Source organism: Artibeus jamaicensis, unplaced genomic scaffold (assembly GCF_021234435.1).
Source record: "Artibeus jamaicensis isolate MK-2021 breed Jamaican fruit bat unplaced genomic scaffold, CSHL_Jam_final contig_3205, whole genome shotgun sequence".
Taxonomy (NCBI): domain Eukaryota; kingdom Metazoa; phylum Chordata; class Mammalia; order Chiroptera; family Phyllostomidae; genus Artibeus; species Artibeus jamaicensis.
The window spans coordinates 102,426-122,167 of record NW_026521756.1 but is presented as its reverse complement, the minus strand read 5'-3'; the positions used below and the strand labels follow the sequence as shown (position 1 = coordinate 122,167).

Below are 19,742 nucleotides of genomic sequence, written 5' to 3'. Positions count from 1 at the left end.
GTGCTCAGACCTCACTACTTTTCCTCATCTGGGTCTGGGCCAAAGTGCTGCCGACAACCCTTTCCCATGGACCCCCTGAGGCTCTGGGCTGAGGGCGGGGCTGCAGCTGTGGAGTCCGGCGCAGAGGGAGTGCCGAATGTTTGTGGTGGAGCCCCTGCAGCTGCACCCACCCTCCCAGACTGACTGCTGTACCTGAGGTCCCCCGGCTCTGCCCCCCACCCCAGAGCCAGGGTCCAGGCCTTGGGGCTCAGCTCCAAGGCTGACATGTGGAGCCCTCAGAGAAGCAATGGAGTCAAAAAAGACTCAGAACTGGAAGGCTGGGAATGAGCAAGCTTTAGCACTGGGTGCCTCTCAGAGTCTCAACACTTCAAACGCACCAATGCTGCTGTTTTGTATAAAACTGCAAGAAAGCTGGGTGGTATCAACAGCATTTTTTGGCTTATGAAATATGGTCTATCGGCTTAATAATTAATATATGTGGCCTTTGGCTACACTAATAATTATGTAATATTTACACTGAAATCCCACCTTTCTCTAATACTGCAATTTTTTTAAGCATCATCAAATATTTTTTATTTGAGGCATTGTTTCGAGTGGCCCCAAAAGAACCTGAAACACTTTATACATGTTTGGGGTTAGTTTTAAAAAAAAAATACTGGTTTCTTTTCTCCTTACGCATTATGTTACCAAATTAGTGACCTTGCCAAGTGCCCATTCAGCTGAACGTGAACAAAGAGGCCCTGTACTTTCTTTTCCTGCCACCACGAGAGCAGCACTCAGTCCTCTCTCCTCCCTGGAAGCACAGTCAACCTTTATACGGCCTCAGACCACTCTACAGAACTCGTGTTTTCCTCTTTCTGTGGCATGTTTGCTGGCCTTGAGGGGGGACACAGATGATCTGATCTTACTATGGTTCTTATTTACCTATGTAAGCCAAATGAACTAATGGGCTGACATTATGGTGAAAGCCTTAATGAAGTGATTTCTAGCAAAAATACAGCAACAGAAAACCCCAGGCAGCCAGAGAAGTTTGCTCTCCAGAACATAGCCCTCCAGACAAAAGATGACACAGGCATAGATTAGGATCTTCTCTCCCAGGAATGGGTGGAAGGGGGGCTGGGACCTCGTACCCACCTGCCTGTGGAGCTGTCCCCCGTCTGTGGGCTGCAGTCGGGATCCGTGGTCACTGACCCGCGTGGGGGAGAGTGGAGAACGCTCCCCTCCTGAAGGGCCACAGCCTGGACCATCGTCCTCCAGGTCCCCGCCGTCTCTCTGGAGATCCCCCTGGACTCCAGGCTCACTGAGCCTGGGGTGCAGCTCTGGGTGCTCGCTCTGAAAACAGCAGGAGATGGTGATCACAGCTTTACCCAAACCCTTCTGCTGCGCAGTCTGATTTTTATGGTTTGAGGATAATTATCGACCCTTCGCTTCTCAGTCCTTTCCCCCAAAATGCTCATTTTGGCCATTTCACTCATTGGCCACTTTCTCCATTTACATAGTATACAGTGAGAAAATGCAGTTTATGAGAAAGATTAGAAATTTTACTATCTACAAATTATTATTGCTTATAGTTACAGTTTTATAAATTAGAGGAGGAACTCCAAAGTACTGATCAACATGAAAATTTACAACTATTTCTAGGTTTCCACTAATGTTGGTTTTCTATATCATGGATATTTGGAAGCAGGTTGAATTAATTTTTGAAGACTGTCTTCTCCCTGAGGTAAGAGAATCACGTCATCTTCCCATTCACAGGATGACTTAAAATTACACACACTGCTCACCAGAGTGAAACGCAGATGAAAAATCTTTGGGGACTAGAAGGAAACCAATATTCAGAAGGCCTTGAAGCAGCTGACTGAGCAGCCGGCAGGACAGACACACCCAACACCAGGATTCCAGCCCTGCACTCGCCTGAGAGCAGGGCCAGGAAGGAGCCTGCAAAGGTCGAGGTCATTCTGACTTAATCAATAAAATCCATCTGAGAACAAATAACTCTGTTCTGGTTCTGTTCTGCATCTAGGAATTGAGGCATGTTCTCTTTCAAGAGAACATACAAAAATGTCAGAAGCAGCAAGAAAGTGACCTGTCTGGAGCCTGGAAAATGCCCTTATAAAGCTGCACTGGCAGAACGGGCTCTGGCAGATGGGAACAAAAACGGAAATGGAAGGAGAAGGGAAGCACTTAGAACAAGGCTTTACCAACTAGCAAGGCGGAGGATCTCAGGGTGATCACTCTAATGAATTCATAAATCAGCAACAAAAGAGAGAGCAGCAAAACTGTTGCGGAACAAACTTGTAGACCCAGACACTCTTAGAACAAGGCCTACGGACAGCAGAGAACCCTTGATCTGATACATAACTGGACAACCCACTGCATTTCCATCGCCTGGGGTGGACGTGACAAAATAATTTGAACCAGCAGAAGATGACGTTGTGTGCAGGGGAAAGGGGGTGGCAGTGTCTGGAGGTCAAGAACAAAACTTATGCAAATAAAATGAACTCTCCGAGTGGAGGTACCTCAGTGAAATCCTCTCCTTCCTCATCCATCTGTTTCCCTTGTCGCCAGTGCTTCAGTAGCCACCTGAGTTTGACGTAAAAAAGGAAAATGTTCTGCTTCAAGGACCGGAGCTCTTGCTGCATCAGATTCCTCTCGTCACTCCAGGTTCGCTCATGGAGGGTGCTCTGCAAAGCCAGGCTGTGCATTTCCAGTTCTTTCCACCTCAAGGCGTAGAGGTGCTCCTCCTCCATCTTGAACAGGAGAAAAGACAGTGTGATGAGCGGCCATCCAAATTTGCCACCCAAACCAAACCAAGGGTGTTTGCAAACTGCGGTTCAATCCATATCATTTTGCATATGGTACATGAAACACAGAAAGCACCAAACATTTAGTAAACTCCTCGAGATGTTCACTATTTATAAAACCTCATGAGTTTTTTGATTTGGAAGAAAGTGCTATTTTCAAGGTAAGGTATTATAATAATCTGTCAAAGTCAAACCTCTCATGGTGTTTTCAGATGTTTCTAAACACCTTCTGGAAAAATCATTCCTTGCATGTATGGCTACAGCTGACTTAAATGCAGAATCCATTTGCCCTCCGAACCTGGGCTTGCACACAAAAAACATACTGTAGTTGTAATGAGGGAAGAAGTATTTAGAAATCCTTCCCCTCGACTTCCTGGGCCCCCTGTTCCCCTCAGCTCCTGACAGAAAGAGAACAGCGAGCTGAAGACGAGGCCAACAGAGAGCCTGATGGCGGCCGCGGTCTTTCCTCGCGTGCAGCGCTGCACTGCATGTGGGGGCCGCAAACAGGAAAGTCAGGCCATGACCTCCATCCCCTGCCACACTTAAGATTTCATCCTATTACATATGGCTGACTCTTGCAAAAATAAAAGCAGTGATGAAAGAGAAAGGTTTGTCCATCTCTACATTAAGTTCCTGCTTTTTCAACACAGGCCTAAGCAAAAGGGTAGGAATAAAAACTTAATTTACAGACAAGAGCACAAAAATACTATCTATAGTAGCTAAAGTGGGATGAAAAAAGGGTTAGATTGCCAGAATTATCATTACATTATCAGCTGTCCTCTCCTAATTTAACACACGCCTTCGGGCCAAACGCCGAGGCACTGGGTTTGATTTTGTTTTCATAAAGTACTTCATCACTGCTCAGAAACCCTGGAAATAGGCTGACTCCGCCTGAGGGCCGTGAACATGAGGGATGTGCTAAAGGCCAGTGAAGAGAGAGAGGCAGCTCTGGGAAGGTCTGTGCAATGACTTGCACATCACTGTCCTAATACCAGATTTTGCTTGCACTTCTAGCTGCTTTAATTCAGCACCTCAGCAGCCCTCAGAGTCCCACCACTGGTTCTCTACCCAGTCTGGACATGAGAATGGCAGAGTGGATAAGGTGGGCAGCCTAGCATACTGGAAATCCCATGTTCCCAACTTATTGCATGTTATCTTAGGCCATCGACTGCCTTTGGTCAAGTTTCAGCTTCCTCAGCTGCAAAATGATTAAACTAATGGGGAACACTATGCAAAGCGTGTCTCACTCATGGCAGGTTCTCCAGAGGTGCTAGATTATTAGTGCAGACTCAGCACGGCAGGGACTTAGTCCTTTCACCTGCAACCCCTGGAAATGCTCCTTCCCGACTCGCTCTCTGAACTCTCCTCCACTGCCCTGTTGCCCCCCCCAACTCCCCGTTTCAGAGACTCCTAGCACTTCCCAAGCCTCGGAACTGGCCCTCTGTCCTGCACTGTATTAGGGGTCACCTTCCCTTCCCCTCTGAACAAGTCTGGATGACATTTCACCACCTCGGACCAAGGTCTGGGAGCTTCTTCCACACACTCCCTTATCCTGAGTAGATGTACTAGAAATACTGGGCCCCTGACATTTGGCTATCAGCATCACTGGGATAAGCTCATTGTCAAACATGACTTTTGGTGCAATAAAAAAAAAAAGAAAAAATAGTTAATTACATAGGAATTTATCTTTTTGGTAACATGAAATTATTTTCCTTTTGTAGTAACATGTGAAACACGAGCTATAAGTGAAATGTTTAAAAGGGCAGTGCATCTGACAGTAGACATTGGCAGAGCACTTTTGGATACTTGCATTCCCCTTTGTTCTCCCCAAGCCGCAAGGAAGGTGCAGAAGGTGCTCCCTTAGTCAGGTCTGACCTATTTAGATGAGCATGGTCATGGACAAGTGGGGCTTCCATGTTAAATTCTGGGATACCTGACCCTGCAAAGGACGTGCATTTTTGAGCATTTTGGTAACCTGGTCAAGATCAACTGGTTTGTTCTTTTTTTTTTAACACAAGTATCTTCCCCAATAAATTCAATAAAAATAAATTAGTAAAAATACAAGTATCTTTTGAGAACAAATACAAGGGGGAAAAGGCAGCAAGGGCGATTCTGAGCCTGGATATCTGTTCTCGACCTCATTCGGAGTCAGGTGGCAGGGACTGGACAGTCCTCGGGGAGGCCCCAGGCAATGAGTGAGGCGTCTGCTAATCCCTTCTACCAGGCACGCTGGGAAAGGATTTAATGGAAAAAGGATAATTAGCCAGTAACAATTTGTTCTAAAATAACCAGAAGAGCTAATAAGGCCATGGCTCAATTAATGGAAGTTTTCTGAAGACAATGATTTAGGGTGACCTCTTCTGCCTGCTGCCCACTCCAGGACCCCAAGCACTTCCCAAGGCTCAGAGCCAGTCCTCTGCCCTGGGGTCTGTTAGGGGACACCTTGACAAAAGTTGTCAGACACGCATTCATGCCCAGTTGCACATAGGGCACTTACTTTACTTTGCTGAGTTTGACTGCATGAAAATTTAGATTAGATATTAAGAACTTCCTGAGGCCACACTGTAAATATTGAAAAGCGTGTTTTAGAACATAAAAGTAGACATTCATCTTTATAAGGTGTCCGAGGGGGTGCTTGACTGGATGACTATTTCGTACGCCCTCCAGCCTCGTAAGTCCAGAATCTGTGCACAACAGACAGAGTTCCTTTAAAGAGTATCTGCCATCTCTGTCAAGGGCTCTGCAGTCAGAAATGCAGTTGTGCTGAAATCCATGTGACATATTTACCTTTTGGATCTTGTTTGTAAATCTTTCTCTCTCTTCTTGATGCAGTCTGGTCGCCTGTGCAAGCTGACCCTGCAGCTCCTCTAGCGATACTCTCTGTTCAGGTAAAACAGGGGGGCCCCTGAGCTGATCAGTGGGATAAAGGAACGGGTTTAGTGGACACGAGAACTCTGCCTGAAGTGGAGACACGGGACAGACATCTGCACAAGTCAGGGACAGACAAGGAGAGACACAGCATGTGTGGGCGCTGCAGCAGTGGAGTGACGCTGGGGCAACTCCCGAGATTCTCACCCTGTGACTTCGTACCACCTGGGAAGGACAGCTCCACCTGCCCTTCGTCTCTCACCCAGGAGACGAGGTGGGAGAGTGGTGCCTCTCACCTGAACTTCGACCACCACAGTCACCACAAACCAGGCCGAGAAGGGAACCGAGGTATACCAGAGGAGTCTTTGCTACCACGGCAGCTTCTAGAGCATCTTATAAAATGCTGGGGGCAATCGGAGCTGGTGACTATGACAGAGTTAAGCATGACCGCCTCACACACGGTCAGCTTCTTAGATCCAATGCCCAAGTTCACACATGTTTAAGTTACACAACTAATTTGTTTGTATGCTTTCTTATTAGAGGTTTTCCTGCCTTCCTTTTCTCCAGGCTGTCCTATCCTGGATGCTCAGAGTAAGTGGGGTTGGGGCTCCTTCAATTAAGAGACACATCGTTTTGGGCCTCTCCACAGTCCATGACTAAGAGGAATCACACAGAGACCTGCTTGTTATATTTTAGGCTGAAAATGTTAGGTTAAAAATAGTGAAAGGAATCTTTGAAAACTCTTTTATTGGTGAAGTCTGTTCTTTCATACCTTTTATATCCAAATGGCAATGATAGAGGAGTTAGACTACTACTTTTGAAATACATTTTTAGAGATAGAAACAGTTATATTAAAAAACCTCAAGACATCATTAAAGTTGAAGCCTAAGATTTTGCCCGCTGGCCTGTGCTACCTGAAGACAGCTAAGAATCAGAGTGTATTGTTGCAATAAAAACTGGTATCACTTCACTAGTTCATTCTGATTACCTTTAACCAATCTGTTCTCATTGAGAATACTGTTTGCTCTTCCTAATCTGATGTCACCTGAGTTGTCATGATTGAAAGTCTTACCCCAAGATCAGGAAATACAGAAAATTCAAGGGTAGGTCACTTCCCTACGCCTGACGGATGATCAAAAAAGAGTTCACAGAAAAGATCCCGAGAGAGAAAAATCAGAGACGCTGGGGGTCCCAACTTTGGGATATTTTTTAAAAATTTAAGTTCATCCTACTTTCAAGAAACTCAAGAACTACTGAGAACATTAATGCTTCTGTGATTAGCTAGTTATTAAAGATTATTAGTATAGTCTTTTATATTTACTAGGCAGGTTTTCAGGTTCTCTTTGAAGAAAGCACTTCTCTACACATTGAGTTTACTCCAAAGAGAAATTTCTCATTTCTAAAAGGTCAATCTTATTGTTCTTTAGTAAGTGTGGCTCTTTACGATTCACTCTTTTCTCTTGTGTGCTTGTCTTTTCTAGTGTTTAACACATGCATTTTCTAGTCTCTCTTTGATAATATAGAGTCTGAGGACCTTAGAGTTGAATCCTGGCATTGGGTACTGGCTGACTCCTGAGCCAGGTGTGTGTTTTTGGCTTGGATGTCAGGAGTTTTGCATTGTGAGGTCATCTTCAATGGGGAGTTATTTATGACCTCATGTGACCTAGGCTGAGAAGGTGACTCCAGATGGGCTCTGTGTTTGCAGAAGCTAGCAACAGAATCTTTGGGGATCCCTGGGCCTCCAGGTGACATCAATTCAGTGCCTGATCTTGGCAAGGTTGGCTGTCCTTGCAGTTACTTGGGGCAGACTCCCAACTGGTGGACAAGGTCCACTTGCCTCCCTCTGCCAGGAGGCAGATATTTCTCCAGTTTGGCCTTCACAACATGCAGCACTTCGAGGATCCTGGTTCATTTTCTAAAAACGTATATTTTATTGATTATGATATTGCAGGTATCCTAATGTTTCTCCCTTTGCCCTCCTCCACACAGTAACTCCAATTCCCTCTGGCAATCCCTCACCCTTAGTTCATAGGTCATGCACATAAGTTCTTTGGCTACTACATTTCCTCTACTGTTCTTGACATCCCCTCCACCCCCACCTATTCTGTACCCACCAATTTGTACTTCTTAATCCCTATACCGTTTACCCCATTTTCCCTCTTCCTCCTCCCAACTGATAATGATCCAAATGATCTTCATATTTATAATTTTGTTTCTGTTCTGCTTATTAGCTGTTTGTTTTTTTAAATTGTTGACAGTTGTGAATATATTGACATTTTAATGTTCATAGTTTTGGTCTTTTCTTAAACAAGCTCCTTTAACATTTCATATAATAATGGCTTGGTGATGTTGAACTCCTTGATTCTAAATGGCTTTGCTGGATAGAGCAATCTAGGTTGAAGGTCCTTGTTTTTCATGACTTTGAATACTTCTTGCCTGCAAAATTTCTTTTGAGGAATCAGATGGCAGTCCTACGGGAACTCCTTTGTAGGTAACTCTCTGCTTTTCTCTTGCTGCTTTTAAGATACTCTCTTTAACTTTTGGCATTTTAATTGTGTCTTGGTGTGGTCCTCTGGCATCCATCTTGTTTGGGACTCTGTGCTTCCTGGACTTGTATCTCTATTTCCTTCACAAAATTAGGGCATTTTCTTTCATTAGCTTTTTCATACAGATTTCAACTTTCATGGTCTTCCTCTTCTCTTTCCAGCACCCCTATGATTCAAAGGCTGGTACATCTGCAGTTGTCCCTGAGGCTCCTTACCCTATCCTCATTGTAGGGGATTCTTTTTTCTTCCTGATATTCTGATTAATTTTTTTTTGGGGGGGGGGGCTTGTGTTCCAAATCATTGATTTGATTCTTGGCTTCATACACTCTGCTGTTGTTTCCCTGTAAATTTTTCTTTATTTCACTTAGTGTAACCTTTACTTCTACCTGGGTCTTTTTATGTTGTTGAAGTACTCAATGAGTTCCTTGAGCATCCTAATAACCAGTATTTTGAACTTGGTATCTAACAGATTGCTTATATCCATTTCATCTAGTTCTTTTTCTGGAGTTTTGGTCTGTTCTTTCTTTTGGTCCATTATCTTGTCTCCTCATTTTGGCAGCCCCCCCCCATGTTTGTTTCTATGTATTAGGGAGAGCTGCTTTGATTCTCTGTCTTAGTAGCATGGCCTAATGTAGAAAAGTGCACCTGGAAGTTAGAAGCGCAGAATCTCAGGCAATCACCAGGGCAGGGCAACTCATGTAAACCAGACTGATGGAGTCTCAGATATGGTGTTGCTGCTCTATGGCTCAGGAAAGGGACAATGGCTGCTGCCTGGACTCTGGAGTTTTGTCCAGGAGGCAGCTGTCCTCCGGAACTCGCCCTGATGCAGGACACTTCAGTTTCTCCCTATATGCAACTGGTGCTCTTCAAGCTGCAGCCTTGGTGCTGGAGCCCAGAGGGAGTAAGTCTGCGTAAGTCCCAAGTGCGTTGTGGACACTTTAAAAGATGTCTAGAATCCTGAGTTTCTTCTGCCACCCCAACCTTCACTGGTTTTTACAGGCAGAAGTTATGGGGACTTAATCTTCCTGGGACTGGAACCCTGGGGCCTGGTGTGTGGCAAGGATCTCTCACTCCCAAGACATCCTTCCTGATTTTTGTCTAATATATGTGGGTATGGGACCACCTGTTCTGTGTGTCTGTGTCTCCACCCCTCCTACCTGTCTGGATGAATGTGACTTCTTTAATTATGTGGTTTGATTTTCTGATGATTCTGGGTGATAGCTGTTTTATAGTTCAGTTGTAATTTTTGCTGTGGTTATGCAAGGAGGCAAACCATGTCTACCTATGCCTCCATCTTGACTGGAAGTCCTGGTTCATTTCTTTCCCTGCCCATGTTGGGCCCAAAGCCTCATCTCCCACTCTCTTAGAGCTGTTAAAATATAAGACTCAAAGATACCAATTCTGGCAACTCTCTCCCCAACCTAACCATCTAAAGGCCACCAACTCTGCTCTGGTTTTCAATTCCTAAATCAATTTCAACTCTTAGAGATTTTCCTAATTTCATCAGGAATTCAGCTATATATTTTCAGGGACATTTTATACTTTATGTAGCATTTTCTTCAACAAGTCTCTATTAAGCACCTATTGTGCCAGACACTATACTGGGGATACAGCAATAAGCAAAGTTGCCCCAAAGCCCTGCCTTCATGGGGCTTCCCTTCTGGCACTTCAGTTGTTTTGCACAGGAGTATTTTCAGGCTACCCCAGCCACTCAGTTACCTGTTACTCTATAATTTCAAATGTAAAAATCCTCCATGTTTGTAACACATATGGTAGTAACCCAAAACTCCCGTTGGGCATCCTAATAAAACTCAGCTTTTAAGAAAAGCACAAATCTATTAGTTTAGTTTGTATCTATTACACTAAACTATTTAGTTTGGTTTTACTCTTCAAAAATAATTATATAAACCATTTTAAATTTTAAACAAACATATGTGTCTTGAACTTCAGGCATCGTTTGATTAAAAATCTCTTCCTCTGTCTGCACCATGCCTTTGAAGGATCAGAGAAAAGACCACTGACATTCTGTGGGGTCGCTCCTCTGGGGCCCCGACTTACCTGCAGTGGCTCCCGTGGGGTCTGTGGACACTGGTCAACAACAGAACTTTTAGTTCCTCCTCATCTATTAGAAGTTTTACCTTCCTTTACTGTTCATTTTTGCTGACAGAATACTAAAACTATAGACAGCTAAGTGCCCCTAGTCAAGACACCGTCACTCCAGTGTTACAAAAACAAAATGCAAACAGGCTACATACTGCCAAAGTTTTTGTCCAGAATCATCCTATTGCCACACAACCACACACAGTCACATACATCCGAAGTTTTCACGTAACACATAGATTTCCTCTAGAAAACAAATACTTTCCTTTGTTACCAGGTTCCCAAAGGTTTTATTCTAAAATCATCCTTTGCCCACTTACCTAAGATTCTGATTATACATCAAATTCATCTTGACATCTCTATGAAGGCAGTTTATTGAAACATACCATCTGTACCTGATTCTGAGGCTACAAGGACCTATAAATCTTAACATCACAACCAGCTTTCCTGGTCACATTCTGAAACCCTTTGCCCATGCTTTCCCCTCATGGCTGGGTCCCACACTGACTTCCACTGCTAATTTCCTGGACAACTTCAGAGAAAGGGGCTTATACATTATGTACTTCCCACACTTAAGAGAACTACATTATCTCATTCTACAAAAGAAAGGGATGCTTTTCATGATAGACACTCTAATACCTAAAAATGCTACTTACACATTAGGACTCTACTCAACTCCCTCCCCATATGACTTCATATTCTGGTGGGTTCCATTTTGTTCAGGCCAGTTTTGTTACTGCTTCTTTCAAAAGTGGTATATGATGTCAACACATGTGTGCACATACTTGGCATAGAACCACACACACATCATTTTACCATGGCTGGTATGTCACAGCTGAGGCATAAGTGTTCACAAATGCCCTGTGAGCTTCGTCGATTAAAGGATAAAGGGGGAGCTAGGGAAGAGAGCCCTTTGAGATCTCTGATGCAGAAACTCAATCCTCTGGGAACAGGCGTGGTTTCATTTATATTTGAAATCTGACCAGTGCCCTTCTTGGCTACTTCTCATTAAGAACTATTTTTAAGGTGCCCTGAACATTCCAAACCACATATTCTATACATTGCTGTCTCTTAAATGGAAATCTCTCATGGTGGTAAGGTCAGGGAAGAATCTGGTGCGTGAATCTTGCTAATATCTACAGGCCCCAGGAATACTTTCCCTCTGAATCTTTTTTTTCCTGTGTTTGCATTAATGGCTCTGTTAGTGTTAGTGAATTCTGACTTCAGCTTTCTCTGCACGTGACTGTGCTAAACAGGCCGGGTGTGGGGTACACCATTCCCTTCCCACACTTAGTACATGTGCCATCTGGGAGGCAGGCCTTCTTCTTCACGGATTTATTTGCTAAAATGCTTCTGTGTAAGAACGTAGATTTTATTTTTCTCATTTTGTAGTTATTGCTGCTACTGGTACTATAAATATAAGTAGTAATTTAACCTGTCCAAAATATCTAAATTCTCAAAAAAAAAAAAGAACTTACCTTCTCCCCGCTTTCCCCAAATATGAAAATCTATATAGCAAAAAAAATCATAGAAGGTATTTCACAAATGGAACTTGAGAAATCCATCCTTTTTTAAAACCTCAGCTGGAATTTAGAAAGTTAGTTCTTCTTTTAAGCCACTGATACTAGGTGTCCTATCAGGCCCCACTCCCTGCCCAGGGAACTAAGGGCAAAAGAGCCGGAGAAGGTTTGCAGGTGGCAGTAGTTGGCTTGTGCAGACAATGGTGGTAATTTCAAGGGCACTGCAAGAGGGAGTAAAGAAATATGCTACCAGTACAGCTTTACTCTTGGCCTCATTCTGGATGAGAGTGTCCTGTTTGCCTTTTCCCCAGTCACTGCCATGTCTTCCACAGGAGCAGCTTCTAGGGCAGGCTGCCGGGAGCTATGTGGACCATGTCCATCACAGTCTCGCAGGAAGCAGTTATAAGCAATGAATTTGGGGATGTTCTCATTAAAAGGCCTTTAGGAGTTCTCCCTAGAACTGTCCTCATACCATTCTTTAACCCAATGTAATTCTCGAAGGCCAAACCAAGCTGTCTGTCAGAGGAACACAGCGGCTTCCCAGACCCAGACGCTACAAGGGTCCACATTCAGCTCCTCAAAATACAAGAAAAAAATAAAAAGCTATCAAAGTGGTCCTAAAATAAAGTGTTACCTTCAAAGAATACTTTTAAATATAACATGCTTAAATACATAATTGGGTTTTCTCTTCTGTGTGAATTGCCTTAGTGAATAAAAAGTCACACAAATGATGTTTAATTTCTGATTCATACTATTCTCCCTTCTAAAAAATGATGCTTCCTAGACCCTGCCTTTCACTGTGATTTTTTTTAATGTTCTCATTAAAATGTATAAAAGTATGGAAAACTGGATAGGTATTTAAAAATAAGAAATAGGCCATGGCAACATCACTGGCCATGCGATTAATTCCCTGAGTGACCCGTGCTTAGAAATATCCCCAAGGAGACAGAGCTGTCCCCGGAGGGTTTGGGGAGGGTGTCAGTGCCACCCAGTCCCTGCAGTACTGGGCAGCAGGGACTGACCAGGCCCGAGCAGGACGTTCCAGACCCAGTTTTACCGCCAACACCCTGGGGAGCGGACCGGCCAGCCCTCCACTCGGGCCTCATTTTTCTCATTCTCAGCAGGAGGCAGTGAGTCTATAGATCTGACATTCCCTTCTGGGCTATATCGTGTGGCGATCCCGACTTGCCATGTGGTACCAACTAACTCTGCTAATCTCCCTCCTATGAAGATGAGCTTTCCTAGAACATTCAGTTTGATTCAATGCAGTATTTCTCTTTCTTTCTGAAACTGTTGCCGGTTTTTGAAACTACGGCACATGTATGGATGTGGCATGCAACAGGAAGACTTATCAGTGCCCTAGCACCACACAACACTTTATCAGAGTTTAACTAAACAGGGTTGTGTGTGATATGTCTTGCATGATTGCCACATTTGGGAAGGGAGCTGCAGTTCTCTTCAAAGAGTGTATGGGAGAGAAGAGGGCTGCCATTTTCAGCCAAGCTGTGCTCCTGGTAGCAGACCAGGGGAGCCCCAGTAGTGAACGAAAAAGGGCTGCAGTGGGCGGAGCAAACTGGCCCCATGGCCAGGGCAGCTCTGATACCCCTGCCTGTCTGCAGTCTTCAATGGTGGGACATATTACCTACCGCTCATCATTTATTAATCGTACTTGACGTTCAGGTGGCATTTTAGTGTGATTTTTCAGTGAACATTTTAGTGTGATTTTTCAGTGAACAGCTCATCAGCTCTGAGAATCATCCATGTATAACCACATCAAGCAGGCAGGCCATTTTACAGATGACGAAACAGGCTGACAGTTCCCTGAGAAAGAGCTAGTCATGGACACCGTGGGGCCAGAGCCCAGCCAGAGCCCTGATGCCATGCCAGGGTTGATTCCAGAACAGCGTGACAGCCTGCTGGACATTACTAGTGCTGCTGTGTGAACTGAATGCTGGGAAATATGTCTTCCTAAGCCTGGTCTTGGAGATGGATCATTCGATCCATTTGAAATGTACAGAACTGTGAGTTTGCTATGGCCCAAGCAACCAGCGTTCTCAGATGAAGACCCTGTGTGGGGGACGGGTTTATTATCAAAGGCACTTACTGTGAAAGTTCCGTAGAATGGCAAGACACAACTCATCACTGAATCCGTATTTGGGGAAAATCCCAAATACATAGTGTTCCATTTTACTAGGTAAGAATGGTTGGACTATACAACATGTTTCTGAAAACTGTTTATGTTTCACTTAAGCTTTTCGGAGGCAATTTTCATGTTACTGTGTGCCCAGTCAACAAGGGTAGAGATGTGACATACGCTCTTACAGGACAAGAGACAAGCCCCAGATTGAAGATATATGAACTCACGTCTGGGCAAAGCTGGCTGCCCCCCGCCACCTCTGACAGTGGGACCTGCAGCCTTAACAAGGCATTCGGTACAAGCTGAGCGAAACGCCCATGGGCTCCGCCTTGAGTGCCTCTGTGCCGCTTATTTTCTAGTCAAATGCCTGACTTTCTTATAGAAGGAGCTTCTGTTTGCTTCCAAGTGTGAGAGCCCCACCCTCCACTCTGCCCTTTGGGAGCCACTAGGAAGCTTCAGAGTTGAATGATAACATCCCCCACCAGAATTAATAAATTAAGATTCGTTACCCAGATATTTTCTCCTCTGGAATATGTTGCTCTAACGCTATGATAACCTGCCTTGACCAGCACTATCAGTCAGGGACTTATTCCTTAGCAACACCTGTCTTTCTGTCCTGGGTGGAATTATTTGCATGGAGGAGCTTTTCACTGCCAGGACTGCTAACAACTGTTCCATACAATGAAGTCTCTGTGGTGGCTAAGGGCTTTGTTTGACAAGGGGTTACTACGACAACATGGGAGCCTGCTGAAGAGCCCCCGGTCAGGAGTGCATTCCTCAACTCTCCTACTGGCTAGTGGACAGTGCTGACACTAGCCCTGATGTGAACATGAGGCACAGGGGAAGATGTTTCCTCCACACTAGCAAAAACAGTGCTTGGTTTATCTCTTTATCGTCTGACAAGAAGACAGGTGATGATGCTCACAAATCAGTCTCCTGAGTCTTGTGTTCAGGTGCCTCTAGGTCCTGACACAGTTCTATGGGTGGGATGATGCCTGCCTGACAAGGGGTGCTGGCAGTTCCCTGAATTCGCTCTGTGTAGACCCTCCCATTCTGGCTGCATGCAGTGCAGTTTGCTTCCAGTTACATCCCCCTGGTTCTATACTCTCCCACCATGCTCCCTAAGGGCCCCAGACTCAGGAAATGTCACAGAGCCACCTATACGGCAGAGAGAGGGGTAGGAGGGCAAGGGGTGGGGGGGTGGCTGGTGGGACCAACCAGCTTGCTGACCTCTAGACTGAAACAGCTCTGGCTTCCAGGCCTGCAGCTCCTGGCATCCCCATCAGCTCGACGGTGCAGCTCCCGCGAGGCTCGGAGGGGCAGGTGCTCCCGCTCGGTCCCTCGCTCCTGGCCCAGCTGCCACTCCATCTGATCTCTCAGTTTGGACTGTTAGGTGCATGGAGGGATTTGGTTGTTTTTTTAAATTTTTAAATAAAACACCAAGGATCAGAGGGTGGGGGTAGGGTGGGGAGGGAGGATAAAGAAAACAAAAATGGGTAAGGTAGAAGACTGAGAACACTACCAGATGAAGAAAAGCATGAATAGAAAAACCAACTTAAACACAGTGGCATAAGAGAGTGAAGAGAACAGAACCGAAATGAGGATGAGCAAAATGATGGGCTGAAAGATCTGAAAAGCAAAAAGAGAGAAGAGGGGAAGAATGCAAAACACTGGTTATGAGGCGCATGCAATGGGGATGCATGAGTCACAGACATAACCGCAAGCACACTACCCCTGAAGGATACGGAAACAAGGCTCCTCCATCCTGGCTTGTGGTCGAGCAGCCAAAGCCATAATCCAGGGCGGCAGCTGGGTCATGCACCCAAGGACGATGCACAGGAGAGCAGTCCTGGGACGGCTACTCCACTCCGCCCTCACCCCCAGCTCAGGGAGGGCGGGGGGAGCAAGCTGGCAGCGAGATTTTCCATCAAAACCATCCTTTTCTCAGAACCGTGCTCCTCTCCCCCACTCTGGCTCATCTTCCAGTGGGAGTGGCAGGCCTGGCTGCCCAGGGCCTTTCACAACTGCACTGTGTCCCTTCGGCAATAAACCCAAGTAGGGTTGCAAATGCTCCTGAGCGAGTCTGCTAATTCTCCTGACTGTGAAATGAGTTTTCATTTTGTTTTAAACTCCTCTTTGCTTCTTCATCAGGACAGCCAGTCGTCTGAGACACCAAAAAAGGAGAAAGGACGGACTGCACAGTCGATCCCTATCGCCTCCATTGGGATTAGCCTTGTGTCATGAGGGAGGACCTCTAAGCCAAGAGCAACGATGCAGTTAAAAATAAGAGAGGAAAAGGGGGAAAAGAACAAAGAAATAAAAGAGAACTTAAAAAAACCCCAACCAATAGAAAGGATTTGGTTGACACTTGAGGCTTTAGTACAATGCAGGTTTGAAATCATAACCAAGCAGCCGTGAGCAGAATGAGTTCAAGTGCAGCAATGCCAGCAAGGAGGAGGAAGAGCAAAACTGAGCAGGGAGGCAGAGCCAGGAGCCCCCTTACCTGCAAGTCTGGGACCAGCTCCTTCCCCAGGTTCCCGATGGGGGAGTCCCGGGACACGGAGGTCACGGTAGAGAGGAAGCTAGAAGACTCCGTGAGGTGGGGCAATGGGGACAAGCCTTCCAGGCGCTCCCTTAGGCCATCCCCAATCTGGTTCACCTGCTCCAGGAAGGTCTGGAGCTCTTTCCGGAAAGCCTTCATCCTGGCATTGATGGTCCCCAGCAGCTGGGGCTCCTTCTTGCCCCCCTCTCCCTGAAAGCCAGTCCCTGGTGAGGCCAGGTCGTCCACAAAGCCATTGGTGTCCATGATGAGGCTCTCCATGGTCCGTTCTAGCTGCTCAGCCTCGTGCTTTATGCTCACCAAGCATTCAGAGTCCTCCCTGGCCCTTAGGACCTCTGCCGGACACGGCTCGCTGGCCTCTGACGGTTTTCCGCTGCTGAAGCCCGACGTCTTTTCGAATACCTCTTCCGAGTCACTTTCGCCGCCAATGGGGCCCTCCCGCTTGGGCTGATGTAGGCGGCCTTCCTCCCCATCACTCTCCTTCTTGCCTGTGTCACTGTCAGCGTCACTGTCCCGGGGACTTAGGGCACGCAGGCCTAGGTGGGCAGCCAGATCATAGCGCTGGACATTGGACAGCAGCACCCGGTTCTCATACTGTAGCTTCAGCACCTTCCCGCTCAGTTCGCTGATCTGCAGCTGGGCAGCCTTCAGCTCCTCCTGCAGGGAAGCCCCACCACCCATGCCCTTGCCTCCACCTTCTGCCAGCCACCCGGGCTCTGGCCGTGGTTCAAACTTGAACTTGCTTAGCTCATGAGTCAGCTGCCGGTTGTGGTCTTCAATCTCAGATATGGACCTTCGAAGCAGCTCTGCTTCCTCCTCCACAAACTGCAGGTGACGGCGGAGCTCTGACGAGGACTCCAGGGAGTCACCAAAGGGTGAGGTAGGAATGGCTGTGATGTGGTCCCGACCTGGGCCCTCTCGCTCTTCCTGGCCCCGCAGGTCCTCCATCTCCGCTTTGAGGCCTCGGTTCTCCACTTCCAGCTCCACAATCTTTCGGCCCAAGATGTTGGCTTCTTCCTCCACCAACTTCAGCCGCAGCTTCAGCTCAGCCTCCCTAGTGCTGGGAGGCCCACCGGCTTCCCCTGTGGGCAGAGGGCTGTCCACGTCACCATATAGGGCCTTATATTTCTGGAGCTCCTGCTCCAGCTCATCCTTCTCCCTCCCCAACTTGGCCATCTTTTTGCGCATCAGGGAACCTTCCTCTTTGGCAAACTGAAGCTGGCATTTCAAATCAGCACTGTCATCCTGCCAGGAAAGAACAGCCCAAGAGTAGGGTTATTTGAAAATACCAAATGTTCATGTTTACGATGATCTCCCTTGCACCTCGCCCCCAACACACATACAAACACAAAACACCTATCTTCTTGTCAGTGTGTCAGTTACAGTAGAAGGGGCCGAAACAAAGCCAAGGGGAGCTGGGGCCTTAGCAGAGGGGACGTGGCCAAGGCCTGCCGTCTGCTGCTTTGTCACAAAAACAAAAGAAACTAAATAATTAGTTTGGAAGAAACGTGCACACGAAAACCATCATACAGGTGATGAGTGAAGAATGTGAAAATGAAACAAGACTCAACACCCACTGGTGATGGGTGATCCTCGTTACCTCGTGGGCCAATCTGACTAATCATCAGCATCGGAGGGAGTAAGCAGGACCCCTTGCTAAGCCTGGTGCAGGCAGACGGGCTTCAGTAGCCACTTCTACCTGTTGCCACTCACTCCCTCTACGGTGCAGACTTCCCTCATCCCAAGTGGTCAGCAACGCACAGGTATTAGCAGGAGGGGGAGGTCAGGTGACATCAAATCAGTGCCAGGTTTTCCACTGACTTGCTGAGAAACTGAGATATGGCAATTCAGTTCTCCCCCTCCCCTGGGCTCTCTATCCCCTGTGTATCACAAGGATGGCATGAGGACAAAATTATGAGATGACAGGCATGGAGGTGCTTTGGGAGTCAGGGTGTGGAGTAAGTATCAAGCCTTGACAGTTAGTATGAATTGGTTACTGCAAATCTGAACACCTGAGTTACTCACAACCTTCCTCCATGCAAGTGCAACTTCAGAGCCCTGGGTTACGTTCCGCTCCCTTTAGTTGCTATAACACAGCAGGAAAGTAAACTCAGAAACCCAGGGCAAGAAGGTAAGTGTTTCAAAACCTGAAAAGTGGTTCTTGTTGGAATACCAGAGGATTCTGGGGGTCACCAAAACAGACTTTCTGCTGCTGAATGCCCACACTGTTTGGCTGAGGTCAAGAGGGCACTTTTTGGCCAATTGGAAAGTTGACTCTGCCTTCACAGTGCAGGTCTCAAAGCCTTGAAGCTACATGAACTTTGATTTGGGCTTGCACAAAGGTTTTCTATCATATTCAGTGAATGGGAAAAATGACAACTGTCATGAGTCACTCCTCTTTGACTGGCTATCAAAAGTTTCAAAGGGCTGTCACGGGGACAAAGACTTCAGCACACAGAGAACTCAACAGCAAGCTTGAGGGCAGTCAAACCCATCAACCTCAGCAGAGGGGGAGTCATAAAACCGATGTCTGGAATAAGTGAACCCCCAGGGGGAGAATGAGTTCTTTGAGATCAGTTTGTGCCTGGCGGAGTTGACAAAGCTTTTACACTCATTCTATGCCTTTTTTTTTTGCCACACTCTCACCATTAGTCAGAAAAACATAGAAAAACCTAAACCTCTCTTCATGACCCCCAACTTTCATCCTTCCACCCACCCAGAGCCCTCTTCCCTGTATCATACATCCTTTTAAAAAGTGATCTGACAGGTCAGACTTGAGGAAAAATCCAAGGCCCACTATGGGCCAGTGCTGCATGGAGAGAAGGGCCCGGTGCCATCTGGTCATCTTCTGAGGGACAGTGCTCTCCCTGCCATCCCCTTAGCAGGGGACAAATCAGTCCTCCAAGCTTGGGGTCAAACATGCCACCGAGTCCCACTTCCACCCCTTCGGTCCCTGGCACCATGGCTGATCACAGAGCCCTCCTGAATCGTCTCATTATGTCTAAAGCAGGATCCTCACTCGATCACAAGGTCGTTTTGAAGGTCAAATGAAATAATGTACAGCAGAGTGGTTTGTATGATAAATCTGCATACTCTATCATCCTGATATCAACTTTCTGCTTTGTCTGAAATGCAATTAATATTAGGGGAAGAAGCCTGTAATTCTGCTTTCTTTTTCCACCCCTGTGCATCAGAGAGCAATGTATA

The 19,742-nt window shown here is 46.3% G+C and overlaps 1 protein-coding gene across 9 annotated transcripts in view; it reads right to left on the bottom strand.

The window, feature by feature from the left end:
• MTCL1 (microtubule crosslinking factor 1) overlaps positions 1–19,742 on the bottom strand; it is a 140,320-nt gene that overhangs the window by 35,483 nt on the left and 85,095 nt on the right. For 6 of the 9 annotated variants that reach the window (XM_053663534.1, XM_053663536.1, XM_053663535.1 and 3 more), the window contains 5 exons: positions 16,479–17,780; positions 15,206–15,361; positions 5,592–5,714; positions 2,520–2,750; positions 1,135–1,332 (listed from right to left, as the gene is read on the bottom strand). In XM_053663534.1, the coding sequence (XP_053519509.1) occupies positions 1,135–1,332; positions 2,520–2,750; positions 5,592–5,714; positions 15,206–15,361; positions 16,479–17,780 (2,010 nt within the window). The remainder of the gene's footprint in view (positions 1–1,134; positions 1,333–2,519; positions 2,751–5,591; positions 5,715–15,205; positions 15,362–16,478; positions 17,781–19,742) is intronic. The other 3 variants (XM_037147470.2, XM_037147471.2, XM_037147473.2) reach the window with 1 other exon arrangement.